Source organism: Mus musculus, chromosome 6 (assembly GCF_000001635.26).
Source record: "Mus musculus strain C57BL/6J chromosome 6, GRCm38.p6 C57BL/6J".
Classification (NCBI taxonomy): domain Eukaryota; kingdom Metazoa; phylum Chordata; class Mammalia; order Rodentia; family Muridae; genus Mus; species Mus musculus.
In genome coordinates, this window is record NC_000072.6 from 91,473,590 (window position 1) to 91,488,798 (window position 15,209).

The following is a 15,209-nucleotide window of genomic DNA, read 5'->3' on the forward strand; positions in this document are numbered from 1 at the left end:
TTTCCCAGAAATCTTGCAGCGCGCACGCGCACCAGTGAAATACAGTGGTTTGTAATTTTGTGGCGAACGTGTCAGACGTCGGACTACATTTCCCAGCAGCCCTTAAGATGCGCACGCGCAGACAACTTGAGGCTTAGGCAGGGCGGTAACTTTTGTCCTGCGTCCCGCCAGGTCCTGGATTCCACGAGAAGTCTTGCAGCTCTGTGGCAGACAGGAGGTCACCGTATTCTGCGTTCCGGTCGTCAGCCCAATTCCTAGCGGAATAGAGCAAGACGGCGGCAGCGAACCAAGCCCACCATGGCAGCGAACGTAAGTGCTTCCTGATGCCCGGGTGACACCATCATCCGGGCCGCTTTTTCCCTGGATCCGCGCTGGGTCTTACAGGGGTGCTACCCCAGTGGGTGCAGCTGCCCTCAGCTCTCTGAGCTTCTCCATCTCGGGCTGCGCGTTTGTGGGCCTCAGCAATTAGTCGAGTCCGCTCGTGCACGGCTGCTTCTTCCACTCCTAGTTTCTCTCTGGGCCCCTGGGGATACGAAACTTGGGGAACTTGGGGAACTGAAGGACCACGGGGAAAGTGTCTATTGGTGAGCAGACTGATGAGGTGATCCTGCCCAGGTGGAACTGTCCAGCAAATGCTTCTTTGGTCTTCGCTCCCTAGGGGGTGTGTACTCAAAGGCTGTGTGATGCTACTGTAGCTGGACTAGCCTGGCTGGATGACGTGGAGAGGGAGACTTTTCTCTGCTGCCGGGTTCCTGGTGCACTGATTTGGTTAGAGCCCCTAGCTGAGGATAGTTCACCCAGACCTCTGGCCTCTTCCTACTGCAACTAGTCCTTAAGAATTTTCCTAGTGAATCTTAACATTCATTCAACAAACGGAGCAACACCACCTACTAGGGGACTGGGTGTGGGAGAAGCCGGTGAGTCACCAGTGCCTCTGGTGAAAGCGCCTCTGAAGCCATCTCAGGAGCACTGCCAGCCCCAGGCACACCCTTACTCCCTCCTTGGTAGAGTGTCACTACAGCCCTCCTTGGGCCTGTTACACCCTCTTCCCAGGCCCCTCCTCAGTCCGGCAGACTTCACCTCCTGGGAGGCCGGAGTTTGTTTCACCCACTGTGCAAGCAATATCTGTTTGGCATATTGTCTGGCCCTGGCAGGGGAAGAGAACCAAAGGTTAGGAATGCTGCACTGGAGCCAGAGGAGAAGGCAACCAGCAGGCCAGCCTGGCAAGAGCAGGCAGACCCCTTCTGATCCATCTCATCAGCGTCATATCTCACCGTTCCCCAGAAGAAGACACCTGCTTGGGGGCTCGTAGCCAGCTTGGCATGCTACATCCCCAGCCTGGGAAGGTGCTGATGAGGGCAGACTTTGGAGACAAGCCCGGAGGCAAATCCAGATTCTTCTACTCTAACTCCTTTGGGTTTACTCTCTCATGGGATCAGTTACTTTGAAATTTGAGGAAGGTTGCTGGGCACAGAGCCTGGTACATGGGAGGTACTTAATCCTTGAAAAAGTTACTCTTAGAGGCTAGCCCACACAGTCTTGGTAGGCAGAGACCATCTTGGATTCTCACACTAACAAACATAGACACAATGGGATATCTTCAGATGTCTTTGTCCATTTATTGTTATATTACTTTCCTGGGAAGACTTGAGCTTTTATTAATGTCAGCAGGATAGCCATAGACCAACTCCATCTTGGTGAACCAAAGAGGTTATCTTGGGTGACTGATGGAGGTGTGTGCCGTCCCTTCTGTTAGCCCCCTGTCTCCTGTATCCTCTAGCAGTACTGTACACTGCTGGGGGTGTGACATAGGAGGAGGTGAGAGGCTAGAATCTCAGGTGATGGTATAAAGATCCTCGTCCACTCTTCCAGGGAACATGCCTGATCATGTGAGGGGTTCATCTAAGCTATTTGGGTCTCAATATGACCATGGCTGTGTCATGCCTAGAGACAATACCAAAGCATCCATACTGTAGCTGAGTCACCAGGCAGGGTAAGCAAGAAAAATCTTAAGACAGTGAGTGGAACAAAAGCTCCTGAGTTCAGTATAACAACTTTCCTGTCAGGTAGGTATTATCACCAGCAAGTGAGGAGTCAGGACCAGAGAGGTGGAGCACATGTTGCCAGGTTCCAAAGCAACAGAGCTAGGATTCCAACCCTGGTGTGCCAATATCCAGGCCCAGTATGTTCCCACCCATTGATTCATCATTTATTGATTCTCAGCCCAGTATGCTGGAAGTGGAATGTGTTACTTAGGATACATAAGTGTACATATACACAGGTATATACATATAGATGCTATTTCCCACCTCACCTCTCTCCCAGCTGGAGGAACATCTTCCTGGCCTCCCTTCCTTCCTGGCCTTAAGGGGAGCCAGCAGGAACACAGGACTTTTTTTTTTCCATTCTTCAGCTTCAATTTCAGCTAAGTGATGAAGAAGACAGTCTAGGGTAGAGGGGCCTGCCTGAGTTGAACATCTACTCAGTACTTACAAGTTATTGATCCAGGCAGATAACCTAAGCAGAGTCTCGAATTCTTCATCTGTGAAATGGGTATTAGTAGTCTCTTTACCGTTGAGCCAGCCCATGGTTGGCCTGTAACAAATGAATATGCTATTGTGGGCATCCTGCTGGCTGAGATTGTCTTCTTGTCTGCAACAGTTGTCTCAACTGAGTTTTATATGGTATTGTTCTGGATACAGTGGGTGTCCTCAGCAGGCCTGAGCCAACAGTGGAGAGCAGCCAGAAGAAGTGGCATTTGATATGCTCAAGGATTCTGTCTCAAATCCATCCTTGGATACTGGGCAGGAAGGGGCCTGGCTCTCTGAGGTACCTGCCAGGTGACCACTTTGTATCTCTGTGACTTTCATCCACACCCACAGTCTGGGTGGCAGCTCTAGTTTCAGTTATGGAGAAATCTGATAATGTTCCTATTAGCTGTAACTCCCACAGGTGCCTATGAGGCCCCAGCACTGAGCCACCACCCCAAGCTTGGGATTTTCACCCCCACTTTACCCATGAGGAAATGGAAGGCCCACAGCTAGTGGATGGCAGAGCCAGGATTCAGGCTTAGTCTCTGTTCTTGGTGATGAACACTAGACATACTTCAGACAGTACCGAGTTGGGTGAAGCCTGCTCCACTGACCTGTGGCTTGTGGCCTATGGAAAGCTGCCCGGGCATGCCCATCTGCTCTGTCTCTCCAGCCTTCCACAGCCATAGCAGACAGGCTATGCTGTTCTACATTCCCCTGCTAAGGGTACCCTTTCCCTGAGGTCTGCCTCTATGCCCCCTCCTCCAAGTAGTCTGTCTTGATGTCCTAGCTAGAAGGTGTACCCAGCACTGAGCCCACCTTTCACTGGACACTCAGCACAGCCTCCCAGTAGTTCTTGGCCCCACCTGCCATTCTCACAGCACAGCATGGTCCTCAGGAAACCCAGCCGTTACTTCTCAGGTTTAATCAAAAATATATTTCTAGCTGCTTTGTAAAATAGCTTGTTGGTGTCTTTTTAACATACGCTAACTTACGGTCTAGAAATTCTGTGCCAAAGGATAGTTGTCTACCAATGTCTGTGGGGAAGAGAGTCTCTTCTGGGAATCTCCTTGCACATCAAAATCATTTCTCAAAACTCATCAAACTGTCAATTCCTCCCTCAGTATTCCAGTACCAGCAGCAGGAAAGAACATGTCAAAGTGACTTCTGAGCCCCAGCCAGGCTTCCTGGAGCGGCTGAGTGAGACTTCGGGCGGGATGTTCGTGGGGCTAATGACCTTCTTACTCTCCTTCTACTTAATTTTCACCAACGAGGTAAGATGCAGGCTGAGGATCCAGTGGCTGGGCTCTGAAACAAAGGGCCTAGGTCTTACAGGAGGGAAGGGGGTGCTGAGGTAATCTGAAACACCTCAGTGGAAGCCAGGGCGGCAGCGAGGGACACTTTTCTCGGGCAGCCCCTTCCCTTGTGGGAGCAGATATGGACCCAGCATTTCCAGTCTCACATCCAAGCAGTTTAGACTTAGAGAAAAAGGGAACCATGAATTTATAAATCGGTTTAACAGCCATGTCTCAGGTTCTTGGCTTAGGTCTCAGTCTTTTGAACCAGGACAGGACTCAGCCCCACCTGAACTACATGACCTGTGAGGGAGGGGAGTAAGCAAGAGATGCTGGAAAAGGTCCCCTGCCACCCTAGGTTCTCCAAGGGCTGCATCTGGATATCTCCCTGAGACCAAGGCTAGGTACCTTGAGTGAGCCCGCTGAAGTGTGTCAGCTAAGCAGAGAACACATCTGGCTGGTTAGGCCTGGATCACATGATTTGGACAGGGGTTCAGCCTGGTCTTTGAAAGCCACATGGATTGGGGGCGAGGGGAGTGGATGGTAGAGGGAAGTGGAGGCGCAGGACTAGGTCAGGGCAAGGAGATATGCAGCTTTCCCCCAGCTTCAGGCAGTCTGAGATTAGCGGGGTCTTCCTGGGAAAGCAGGGATCCTGGGTTCTAGTCTCGAGTCTGCAGTTGCTAGACCTCAACATCTCTGTTCACTGAGGCCCACCCAGCCTTTGCTGTGCCCACAGCAAGGAGCCAAGCAGCACCCGAGCTGTTGAACTCCACTCTTCTACTTCTGACAGGGCCGAGCACTGAAGACAGCCACATCGCTTGCAGAGGGGCTGTCACTCGTGGTGTCCCCTGACAGCATCCATAGTGTAGCTCCGGAGAATGAAGGAAGACTGGTACACATAATCGGGGCCCTGCGGACTTCCAAGGTAGGCTGGCTGACTGGGTGGTAGTGGCTAACTGCTGGAGTCAAGGACTGGGCCTCAGACACAGAACCTCCATGGCTGTGTGGACAGGTCACTTCTCAGTCAGTTTCCCCTGTGCTAATGACAACAGTATCTCAGATTACTGTTAGCACTCAGACAGTCTGATGATAGTATCTCTGCTGTTGTCTGAGCTCAGCATCATAGGCGTTGTGTTGAGAGCTGAGGTTGGCAGCCTCATGCTGGTCTCCTTCACCCCCACTTCTGGTCTTGCCACCTCTGTCTCTCTTACTTAGGTTACTATGGGCCGGGAACTCTGGACTGCTGTGAGCTTGGTCATTACATGTTTGTTTGTTTGATTCTGTTTGAAGCTCTTGTCTGACCCAAATTATGGGGTCCATCTACCAGCTGTGAAACTGCGACGGCATGTGGAGATGTACCAGTGGGTGGAGACAGAAGAGTCCAGGTGAGGAGCCAGGCACAGAGGACTTGGAGGGCATGAAGAGCTCAGGTGTTAAGCTGAAGGGCAGTGGCTTTCTTGCCGGCACCATTTAACTAAATTCAAAGTGCAGGGTCTGCCTATCAGAAAAGTGTCAAACCTCCGCATTAGTGCATGGTTAGCAATAATCTAGTGCAGAGTGGGCCAAAGCTGCCTCACCTGGACGTTCCAGGGTGCAGCCCAAGGCTTAACTGGTGTCACTGGGATCATTGTGGCCCTCCCACTCCCAGTTGCTGCTCAGCTTTTCCTTCATTGGTCCATTTTCTCACAGAGGGTACAAGTTGCTTCTCAATTCACTCACAGCCTATCAGAAGGCCCAGGGCAGGCTCTCAGCGGCCAGAGGGGGTCACCTGCAGACAGGACTGGACGCAGCCCCACTTGAACTACACGACGACCTATACCAGGAAAAGAGTAGTCATGGGATGCTGGAGAAGGTTCCCTGCCACCTTAGATTCTCCCAGAGGCTGCAGCTGGATATCTGTTTGAGCCCAAGGCCAGGTGCCTTTGGGTGAGCCAGCTGGAGTGTGTCAGGCTAGCTGAGAAAACATATCTCTTTAGGCAGGCTTTCTGGAGCTAGTACCTGCTCCATGGAGTCTGGGGACTGTCTATTCCTGAGCCCACCAGGCTTTCACTCCCTGTGGGGAGCTAGGCCTTGAAGCCACTTCTGCCCTGAGACCCTTAGAGAGTAGATGGCTTTGGGCACCTGAGCTGATTGCTGCTAACTGTGCTTTTTCTGCAGTGAGTACACGGAGGACGGACAGGTGAAGAAGGAGACAAAGTACTCCTACAGTGAGTCCTGGACCTCTAAGCTCTGTCCATCCCCAGGACACGTGACCTCCATTCTAGTCCAGGCTGGCAGTGTGGGCAGTACAGTGGGGCCATGGGCAAGTGTGAAAGGCCACGGCACCCACCTTCAGAGTCTTGCATGCCCAGCATCCAGGGAGGCCTGAGCAGCCAGCCTGATCCCCAAGGGCCATGGGTGCTAGTAAGAGGATGCTGAGGCCTCTCTTAACTGGTCTGAATTGTCCCTTCTTTCTCTTCATGTAGACACAGAGTGGAGGTCAGAAATTGTCAACAGCAGAAACTTTGACCGAGAGATTGGCCACAAAAACCCCAGGTGAGAACTTGGCCTGGGTCCGAGTCCAGCCTTGCTTACCTTGCAGGCTCCAGCCTCATTTAATCTGAGTGATGGGTCGAGTTAACCCCACAGGTTTCCCCACAGGTTAGCAAACACAGGAGACACCGTTTTAACCACACACCGTGTTGATGCCACAACACAAGAGCTGGTCTTTGCTGACCCTCAAGTTAACACAGACCTGGTGACCGACTGAGAGGTCTCTCTGCGCACTGAAGTGCCTTGTTACTCTTAGCTCAGGTTGGGGACACTAGGGAGTAGTGACATTTGAGCCTTGTTAAGATTCCTCAGGGAGAACTCACTCTATTGCCATGGCATGGGGTGGGGGTGGGGGGAGACAATCATGTAGCTCTTGGCCTTGGCTAGATCATTTGCAGCCATGGTCCAGGTAGAGCCAGGAAGATGGTCCAGGTTGACCAGGAAAGCTGTCCAGATGGAAGCTGTCCAGGCTGCAAGTGGTATGTGGTCATGGCTAATAGGGCAGGGCAGGCTGGTGGGTCTGGGTAAGACAGTATGGTAATAAGACAGAGTAGAGATGCTCAACCCAGAGAGGGAAATGGGAGCCCTAGAGGCCATACTGTGCCTAGTCTTGCTGGATCCCCTTCCTGGTTCCATTCCAACACAAAGGGAAGCAGATCCCATCCTGGTGCCCCAATACGGATTGTTCCCTCTCTCCTACAGTGCCATGGCAGTGGAGTCTTTCACAGCGACCGCCCCCTTTGTCCAGATTGGCAGGTTTTTTCTCTCAGCAGGTGAGTCTCAGGCCTCCTGTGGAGGTGCCCACCCAAAGGCCTTTCCATCCCCTTGGCTTCTTCCAGGGCTGGGTCCCTAGCACCGAGCAGGCCCACAGCCAATGGTTGCTATCAGGGTCCAGCTGGCCCCCATCTCAGAGTCATACTCTGGGAGGGGCCAGAGGGAGGTGAGTCCTCAGGGGGTAGAACCCCCCCACTCTAGCCAGTTCTTCTGAAGCCTAGACTGTTCTAGAAATTACTCCAGGTACTACATCCTTGTCACATTTTAGTGCATGTCTGTTCTGAGCAGATATTGCACCAGAGACCTGCCTCAACCAGCTCTCAGCCAGGAGTTCAGACAAGGTCTTCCCTCCCTCCGACCTCTGGCTCCACCTGTGAGCCCTGCCTGGCATCTAGCTCTGCCACAGGGAGGTGCATTGCAGCCTCCGTTGCGATTGTAAGGAGAAACCCACAAGGTTTAAGGTGGCACCATGAGTCATAGTAACTGAGGTTCAACTCTGGACCTAACCTGGGAGGGTGACAGACAGACCCTTGAGACCCAGATAGCCAAGCTTAGCCTGGCTGTCTCAATAGCTCTGCCACTCAGCTGGTGCTGGGGGGAGGGGACTCCAGCCTAGATGTGGATGGGTATATTCTGAAGAGGGGTAGCTGAAACCAAGCCACCCTTCGAACTGTAGCCCAACTGGCTGAGCAGGAGAGGGCATGGGAAAGCTATCCAGGAGGAGTTAGTGATTGAGTAAGGCCGACTCCGACACAGGGGAGTTCTAGAAGGGGTGGGATTAGAGAAAAGGGCATTGCAGCTGGTGTGGCACATGCCTATCATCCAGCACTCAGGGTTCTGAGGCAGGAGGATCATAAGTTTGAAGCTAACTTGGCCTACAGTGAAAGTCTGTCACCAAACAAACATAAAGAACCCATGCCTGACAGCGTAGGTTTGTCGTCCCAGCACTTGAGGAGTGAAGGTAGTAAGGTCAAGAGTTCAAGGCCACCTTCAGCTTTATAACGAGTTTGAGGCCATCATGGGCTACATGAGACCAACTACCTAAAAAAAGTTCACTCCATCTGGGAGAGACAAACAGGTCAAAGCTAGAGGGTGAAGGCTTTTGGCCCTGCTGTCTGAGGGCACCAAAGATAGAGTATCAGGCTACAGGGCTAGCAGATCAGGGGTTCTGAGTGGAGTCCATGGTTTCTGAGCATTCTGCTTCCGTCAGGCCTCATTGACAAGATTGACAACTTCAAGGCCCTGAGCCTGGCCAAGCTGGAGGACCCCCATGTGGACATCATTCGCCGCGGAGACTTTTTCTACCACAGTGAAAACCCTAAATACCCGGAGGTACGTGGGCATGCGGGCTGCTCAGACAGCAGAGGCCATGGCTTTTCAGTGTGTGCAGCAGCTGGACCCAGGCTGCGCTTGCCCAGTGAGACCGGAGACCAGGGGATGGGACAGTCAGGACAAAAGAGTGAACATCCAAGCGCTGGAGAGTTGATGGGATCACCATTCACTAACTCGTCCCACTTCTCTTCCACCCTCAGGTTGGTGATGTGCGAGTCTCCTTTTCTTATGCGGGACTGAGCAGCGATGACCCTGACCTGGGCCCGGCTCACGTGGTAACTGCTTCCCAAGGGCTGACCCCAGTCTCAACTCCCTGGGCCCAGACACCTTGGGATGTGTCCTGACCACCTTGTGCCTCACCCATTTGCACAGGCATCAGGCCTGCTCTTGGGCACTTTCAGAAGGCCAGCAGGGGCTTTTCCCTGTGTAGATCTGCCCCAACATGGGCTTCGTCCTAAGCGCCATCCCATAGACACAAGGAGAGACAAGCCCCAGGTCTCCTCACCTCCTGGCTGGTGTGGAGTCTGAAGGGTGGGCTGTGGGTCTCACCCCGTGCCCCTGTCCCTCAGGTCATCCCACTCAGCTCTAATACTGACTTTCTGACCAGGTTACTGTGATTGCCCGGCAACGAGGTGACCAACTAATCCCATATTCCACCAAGTCCGGGGACACCTTGTTGCTCCTGCACCATGGGGACTTCTCAGCTGAGGTGAGTTGAGACTGCCTGTGTGGGCACACCCTGCCCTTCTTCCCAGTGACCTCTAGAGGTCATGGCCAGCCTTTAGGCAAGAGGGGAACTCGACAGCAGCCTCCTGTGTGAGCAGGCACCTGAGGACGGGCACTGCCCTCTCAGGCTGTCAGCCTTGGGGTGGGGAGATCATGAGAAAGGCCAGGAAGTGAGGATAGGAGTGTGGGCAGCCATGGTCCAGCATGATGGATATCTAATAGACAATCAGTTTCTGTGGCCAGGGCCTCTGTGACAAGCCATTATTGCGGAGGCCTCAAAATGGACAGGTCCACCCTAGAATAATCAAGTCAGGCAGGAAAGGGTGCACTTTGTCAGTGGGCACCAGGAGGAGAAGCGGCCACTCTGGGGTACCTCTTCTTCCTTCAGGGGCACCAGTGCAGGGTTGGAACTGCAGTATCAGGGCCATGGGAGTGAGATGATCACCTACACACAGGTCCCACCATCCACCGGGTGTGCCTTTTCCAGCTGTATTTGGGAAGGGCCATGTGTTACCCAGTGCTGAGATGGAGGCATGCCGACTCTCACCTCTGTGCCTGAGACAGTGAGACAGTGGTTGATTCTCACTCTTGCTGAGACAGCCAGAGGATCATTGCTAGGCCCTCCCTGTGTATATTAAGCCAATGTGCGGGTTTCAATCCAGAACAGACAGAAAAGGCCAAGGGTACAGCTGGCTTCAGAGCATGGCTGTAGCCCTTCTGCTGCTATTTCTGGATGCTCAGCTGCTCTCTCTCCTCCCTTCCAGCTACAACCAGTGTGTCATGGTGTCTGGGCACAACCTGCTCCTTTTACCTGGCCAAGATAGGGTGTGGTTGGTCTGTTGTTGGGGAGCCTGGTTACCAGGCTTAGGGTGGGGCTACTACCTCCCAGCCTGGGCTGAGTCACCCTAGGGACCGCACTAAAATTAGAAAGTCCTTTTCTCTCTCCCAGGACTTCCTCTGCCCAGCCCCTGGTTTCCAGCCTCCTCAGGCAGAGTCCCAGGTCTCAGAGCTATCCTCCAGAAAGTGGTAGGCAGGATGTGTGGCTGAGGAGACCCGAGAGGGAAGGTTTGGCTATAGACATGGCGGTGGGCACACAGAACTGAGAAGAGAGCTGGGCCCCAAAGTCAGAATGCTGGAACTCAGGGTCTGGAGAGCTCAGGGGTCCAGACCACAGCACTGCCCACAGGTGCCTGTCAAGCCCCCTCCTCATCCTGGCACTGCCTCCCACCAGCTACAAACCATGAGCCAGTGTCTTATCCTCATCTGTGAAATAAAACATTTTAAAAACACCGCCACCATCCGTATCTCATGTGGGTAGCGCAGGCATATCAGAACAGTTTTCAAGTTCACTGCCTATGGCGAGGCCATGGAGTTTTGTGACAACTTCACAGAGCCTCAGCTTCCTGTCTCTGTAAAACAGCAAAGAAGTTTCCAATTGGGTTAAGAGTCGGATCAGTGCGCTTGTTAACCACAGGGCAGTGACAGCTAGAGGCTGAGACAGGCATTGTCCATCATTGTGTGTTGTCTTAGAGTTGGACGGTATAGAGTAGTGTTCAATCCATGGCTGGGAAAGACTGAGGAGAAGTCACATCTAAGCCGAGACTGGAGGGAAGTACACAGACTGCACAGGACAGGACACTTGACTTGGCCGCACCATAGGTGGCCCTGGCCCTGGTGGAGGATCAGAGGGGGTTGGAGCTATGGCAGCTGCTGTATGAGAATGAAGTGAGGAAACAAAGAGGCCAGTGAAGCTAATGTAAGAGCCTGGTGTGGAGCAATGATGGCGTGGATCATGGTAGACAGCAGGGAAACAGCTGACAGAGCTGGCTTCTATAGTGAGGGGGACCAGGCCATACCTGACCCCAGGTTGTGCCTCTGGATAGGTCAGGTTATGTGCTGCCATGGAGAAGACAGAGTCAGGTTGGGGTGGGGCTCTGAGTCAGTGCTCAGCATGTCAAGAGGGTGCGACAATGTCTAGGAGGTGGTAGGAACTGGGCAGTGTGGCCCAATAGCAGCGCTACATGTATAATATTATGTTTCAGTTACGGGCTCATGGGGTGCATGGCAGGTCCTGGAATGAAGCAGCCAAAGGATATCAGCATTTACAGACCAGGAAGAGAACCAGGGACAGCAAGGGAGCAGAAGGCTCCCCCTACAGAGTAGGAGGGAGTCAGTTGGGGTCAGTGTGCCTGAAGCGGTGAGCACTATCCTGGGGTTGAAGGCTAATGCTTCACTTAGGATCAGCGTGCACACCCAAACTGTCCACTCAGAAGGACCGGAGGTGTCCACATATGAGATAGATGCAGTGGGAAGGAAGGTGACCTTTTTCCAGATGAGACAACTTAAAGCCACAAAGATCTCTTATTCCATGGTCTTGAGCCAGACAGGCAGAGACTTAGGCACTGAGTCTTAGAGTCTTTGGTGAGAGGTTTGCCTGTCTCCCTGTGCTCTGTATGGAAATGGCCAACAGCACCCCCACCACCGCCACACTGCTGCTTGTTGTCTAAGTCCTGACACCACGCCACCTTGTCCTACAGGAGGTGTTTCGTAGAGAACAGAAGAGCAATTCCATGAAGACATGGGGCCTGCGGGCGGCTGGATGGATGGCCATGTTTATGGGCCTCAACCTCATGACACGGATCCTCTACACCCTAGGTAGGTGTGGAAGGTGCAGGAGCTAGCCTTCCCTCCGGTAGCCCTGTGCTAGGCACACTGCCATCAGTCAACCTTTCAGCCTGGTGGGATCCTTGAGAAAGACAGCAAACATCCGGCCTATCTGTATCTCCCCCACCCCCAGGTAGCTTTAGGATGAACGAGCAGAGAAAGGCAGGCGTGAGGGACAGTCATGGATATTCCTGCCTAGGCTTCCTTTTCTTGCCCCTATTTGGGAGTTTCATGCATGAAAACACCCTCCAAAGCCAGACCAGGTGTGCAGCGGCTAGCACATCTGGAGCCTGGGGAGCGGATGCCCACTTGTCCTGAGTCTGACATCAGAGCCCAGGTTTAAGCCAACTTGGTTCAAGTCTTGGTGCCCAGGACATGGAGTGTGCCAGGCTGACATTGTCCGTGCAGGAGGAGAGCCTGCTCAGGGAGACCCAGTAACAAGGCCTCTGCCCCAGTATGGCCTCAGTATGGCCCCATCCAGCCAAACCCTTCTCCCACTGAGATCTATGAGCTGAGAGAGGTGTCGATGGAGCGCATCACAGATTGGCAGTAACTGTTGGGTGGGGGTTCGGGAGGATTTTCCCATTGACAGATGGGAAACAGGTCATCCATCCCTCAGACTCTCCCTGGACATCTGAGGTGTGCTCGCAAATACCAGCCACATTGTGAGCACATCAGAGAAGGATCAGAATTTAAACCAAACTCTCTTGGCCATGGGACTGAGGACAGGCTAATCCCTGTGAGTCTCAGTCCCCTCCATGTTTGAGATGCCCTATCTGTGATCCTGGGTTCTTCCATTGGAGGCCTGCTGGCACTCAGGGCAGACGTCGTTATAGAGGGATAATGTGAGCTGTGGCAGGACCCAAGTGGCCCTCCCTGTCCATCAGTAAACATGACCTGCTGAACCCTGGGTCCTTCCTATGCAAGGCATGGAGCAGTGAGGATAGACAAGCCCGTCCTCTGCAGGCTTGCACAGAGGCTTAGAGCTCAGGCTCTGACTGAACAGTGTAGATTGTCAGTCAGTGCTGGCTCTGGGAGAGAGGGTTTTATGGGTGTCTTTTCAGTGGCCTCAGCATGGACTTTGAAAGTCCAAAGCACTCACACTTGGATCTGGGCTGCACAGAATAGTATTGTGGTAGCTTGCTGAGTCCCCCACCCTCACCCCGTGGTATCTTAGGTATGTGTGTGGCTATGTATGGCTCTACTTAGTGACTGTTTCCTCCCTCAAATGGTAGAGAGGAGCAGTCTAGGGCAGGGAGCACAGTCTCCTCGGGGACTCATGGTCTTCCCTTTCCCCACAGTGGACTGGTTTCCTGTCTTCCGAGACCTTGTCAACATTGGCCTGAAAGCCTTTGCCTTCTGTGTGGCCACTTCCCTGACCCTGTTGACTGTGGCTGCTGGCTGGCTCTTCTACCGACCGCTGTGGGCTGCTCTAATCGGCTGCCTGGCTCTGGTGCCCATTATCATTGCACGGACCCGGGTGCCAGCCAAAAAGCTGGAGTGAAGCCTGAGAGGCCAGATTCCCTGTCACCTCTGCCCAGCTCAGCTGGATCAGGCATCTACACACCCCATTCTTCCAGGGGCCAGTGTCCACACCTGCATGTAGGGATTCGGTGTCCTGCTTAATGCCTTCCCCTCTCGGGCTTCATTCCACCCAGCTGTCAGCTGACCTGCGGGTGAAGGGCTCAGCCTTCTCACCCATCCCTCATTGCTGGAACCAAGTGCCAAGACTACCACAACCATCAGCTACAACTGCAACCTGAGAAAACAGACATCACCCTCTACTGCGGGGCCACACCACATCAGTAGGACACCCCATACCCAGGCTTGGAGGAGTGCACGCCACACCAAGCCTCTGGGTAGAATCTGATGTGGCCTGAAGAAACCCTGAAGGTCACTGTCACTGTGGCGGGACAGAGTGCTTCGGTATAAGCCCGCAGGCTTCTGGTTCTTGGTTCTATTATGCCACTTCTCCGGTTCTTTCTATCCCAAGGAGAGTGTGACTGGGTCACACTCACAGTTGCTGTTACTGAAATGAACTCTGCAGGAATGGTGTTTCAGCGGGTGCGGCTTGACTGGTTTGAGTTCCCGAGGCCAAGGGGAAGCTTTAGCTTTGCTCTGCTTTTGAACCAGTGTTGGGGGATTCCCTGTCGTGCTGGGTTGGGACTGTGGAGGCGGCACCCTCTTTATCCCCTGCTATCACAGATGATCTGTTCACTTGAAGGTGATTTTTATCTTGTAGTCAGTGTTACAAGAAAAGGCTGGAAGCATTTCTACTAAGCGAGGCCCTTTACAGTGACCTCCAGGCAACTGAAGTCAAGAATCAGGACTCGGGCTTGCTGCAGGAGGCCCACGTCTGGCCTTTTTCTGTGGGACACTTCTGACCTTGACACTCCGGCCTCAAGCAGTTGCTGCAGAGTGGTTCTTTTTGCATTTAATGCCCATCACTATCCTCATCCCAAATAAAATCCATTCATACTAGTGGACATCATTTCTAAGTTTCCTTGCTACTGTTACACCCTTTGAACGGATGCTTTAGCTCTGATGTCGTCACAGAGCCTTGGTTTATCCTGTACCTGTCATTTCTGTTTGCAACTGGTTGCTGTAGCAACAAGAGTGTTTGGTAGCTGACCAAGGTGTCAGGATCCCTGACCCTAGCGATACTTAACAGTTCTTCCCATGTCCTATGGTATCTGTGCTTTTGGCTGGGTAAAAGTACAGCCAGAGACGGCTTACTGGGTTTAGAATGGAAACAACATTCACTACTGTTCAGTGCATGCTGGTACAATCTCTTAGAAACTCCTAAGATGGTTTGGGAAAATACAGTGCAATTAGTGATGGCTAAATACACAGTGCTTGGGATTCAGTCTGTGTAACATTTTCTTCTGTGTTTTTTACCAGCCAGCTCAAAAGTTAAGAGCAAATTATGGAAGAATAATTTGATGTCTTTGAGAAACCATGAGGTTTCTTTGTATTAAAATTTGAAATAAATTTCTACTTATCTTTTGGTATTGGATCTTGCCAGTCGTTTGCTGTTGCATTCTTTTAAGGAATCGGACTCATTCCAACCCACTCAGCTCCTCGTCGCTGTTAAGTGGCTTCAGTTCTTAAACTGTTAAGGGCAGCTCGATATTCACTCTAAGTCTACTTTGTCTTGGCTTTAAAGTAAATGACTCATGCTTCATGAACATTGAGAATGTGTCAGAAGCATGATGCACAGCTCAAAGTACTGGTTTTGAGTGGCACACAGATGAAGTCTGACCTCCTGACTCATGCTGTTGGGCCACCCTGCTACATCTGTAAAATGGGGTCAAGCCTGTCACCATACAAGGCTGTGATGGGTAAATCAACCTGG

At 52.5% G+C, this 15,209-nt stretch overlaps 1 protein-coding gene across 1 annotated transcript; it reads left to right on the forward strand.

The window, feature by feature from the left end:
- The first annotated feature begins 117 nt into the window (after nt 1-117).
- Tmem43 (transmembrane protein 43) lies at nt 118-14,874 on the forward strand. The gene is made up of 12 exons (NM_028766.3): nt 118-309; nt 3,656-3,805; nt 4,617-4,751; nt 5,117-5,211; nt 5,984-6,033; nt 6,292-6,361; nt 7,061-7,131; nt 8,343-8,464; nt 8,665-8,739; nt 9,072-9,173; nt 11,728-11,845; nt 13,156-14,874. The coding sequence occupies exons 1-12, from the start codon at nt 298-300 to the stop codon at nt 13,356-13,358; spliced, it is 1,203 nt and encodes a 400-aa protein (NP_083042.1). The 5' UTR covers nt 118-297; the 3' UTR covers nt 13,359-14,874.
- Nucleotides 14,875-15,209: the final 335 nt, after the last annotated feature.

Excerpts from the sequence above, each read along its gene's own strand:
- Tmem43 (NM_028766.3), top strand. Across the intron at positions 5,212-5,983 it reads GTGGAGACAGAAGAGTCCAG|TGAGTACACGGAGGACGGAC; the intron begins GTGAGGAGCCAG and ends CTTTTTCTGCAG. Across the intron at positions 7,132-8,342 it reads CAGGTTTTTTCTCTCAGCAG|GCCTCATTGACAAGATTGAC; the intron begins GTGAGTCTCAGG and ends TGCTTCCGTCAG.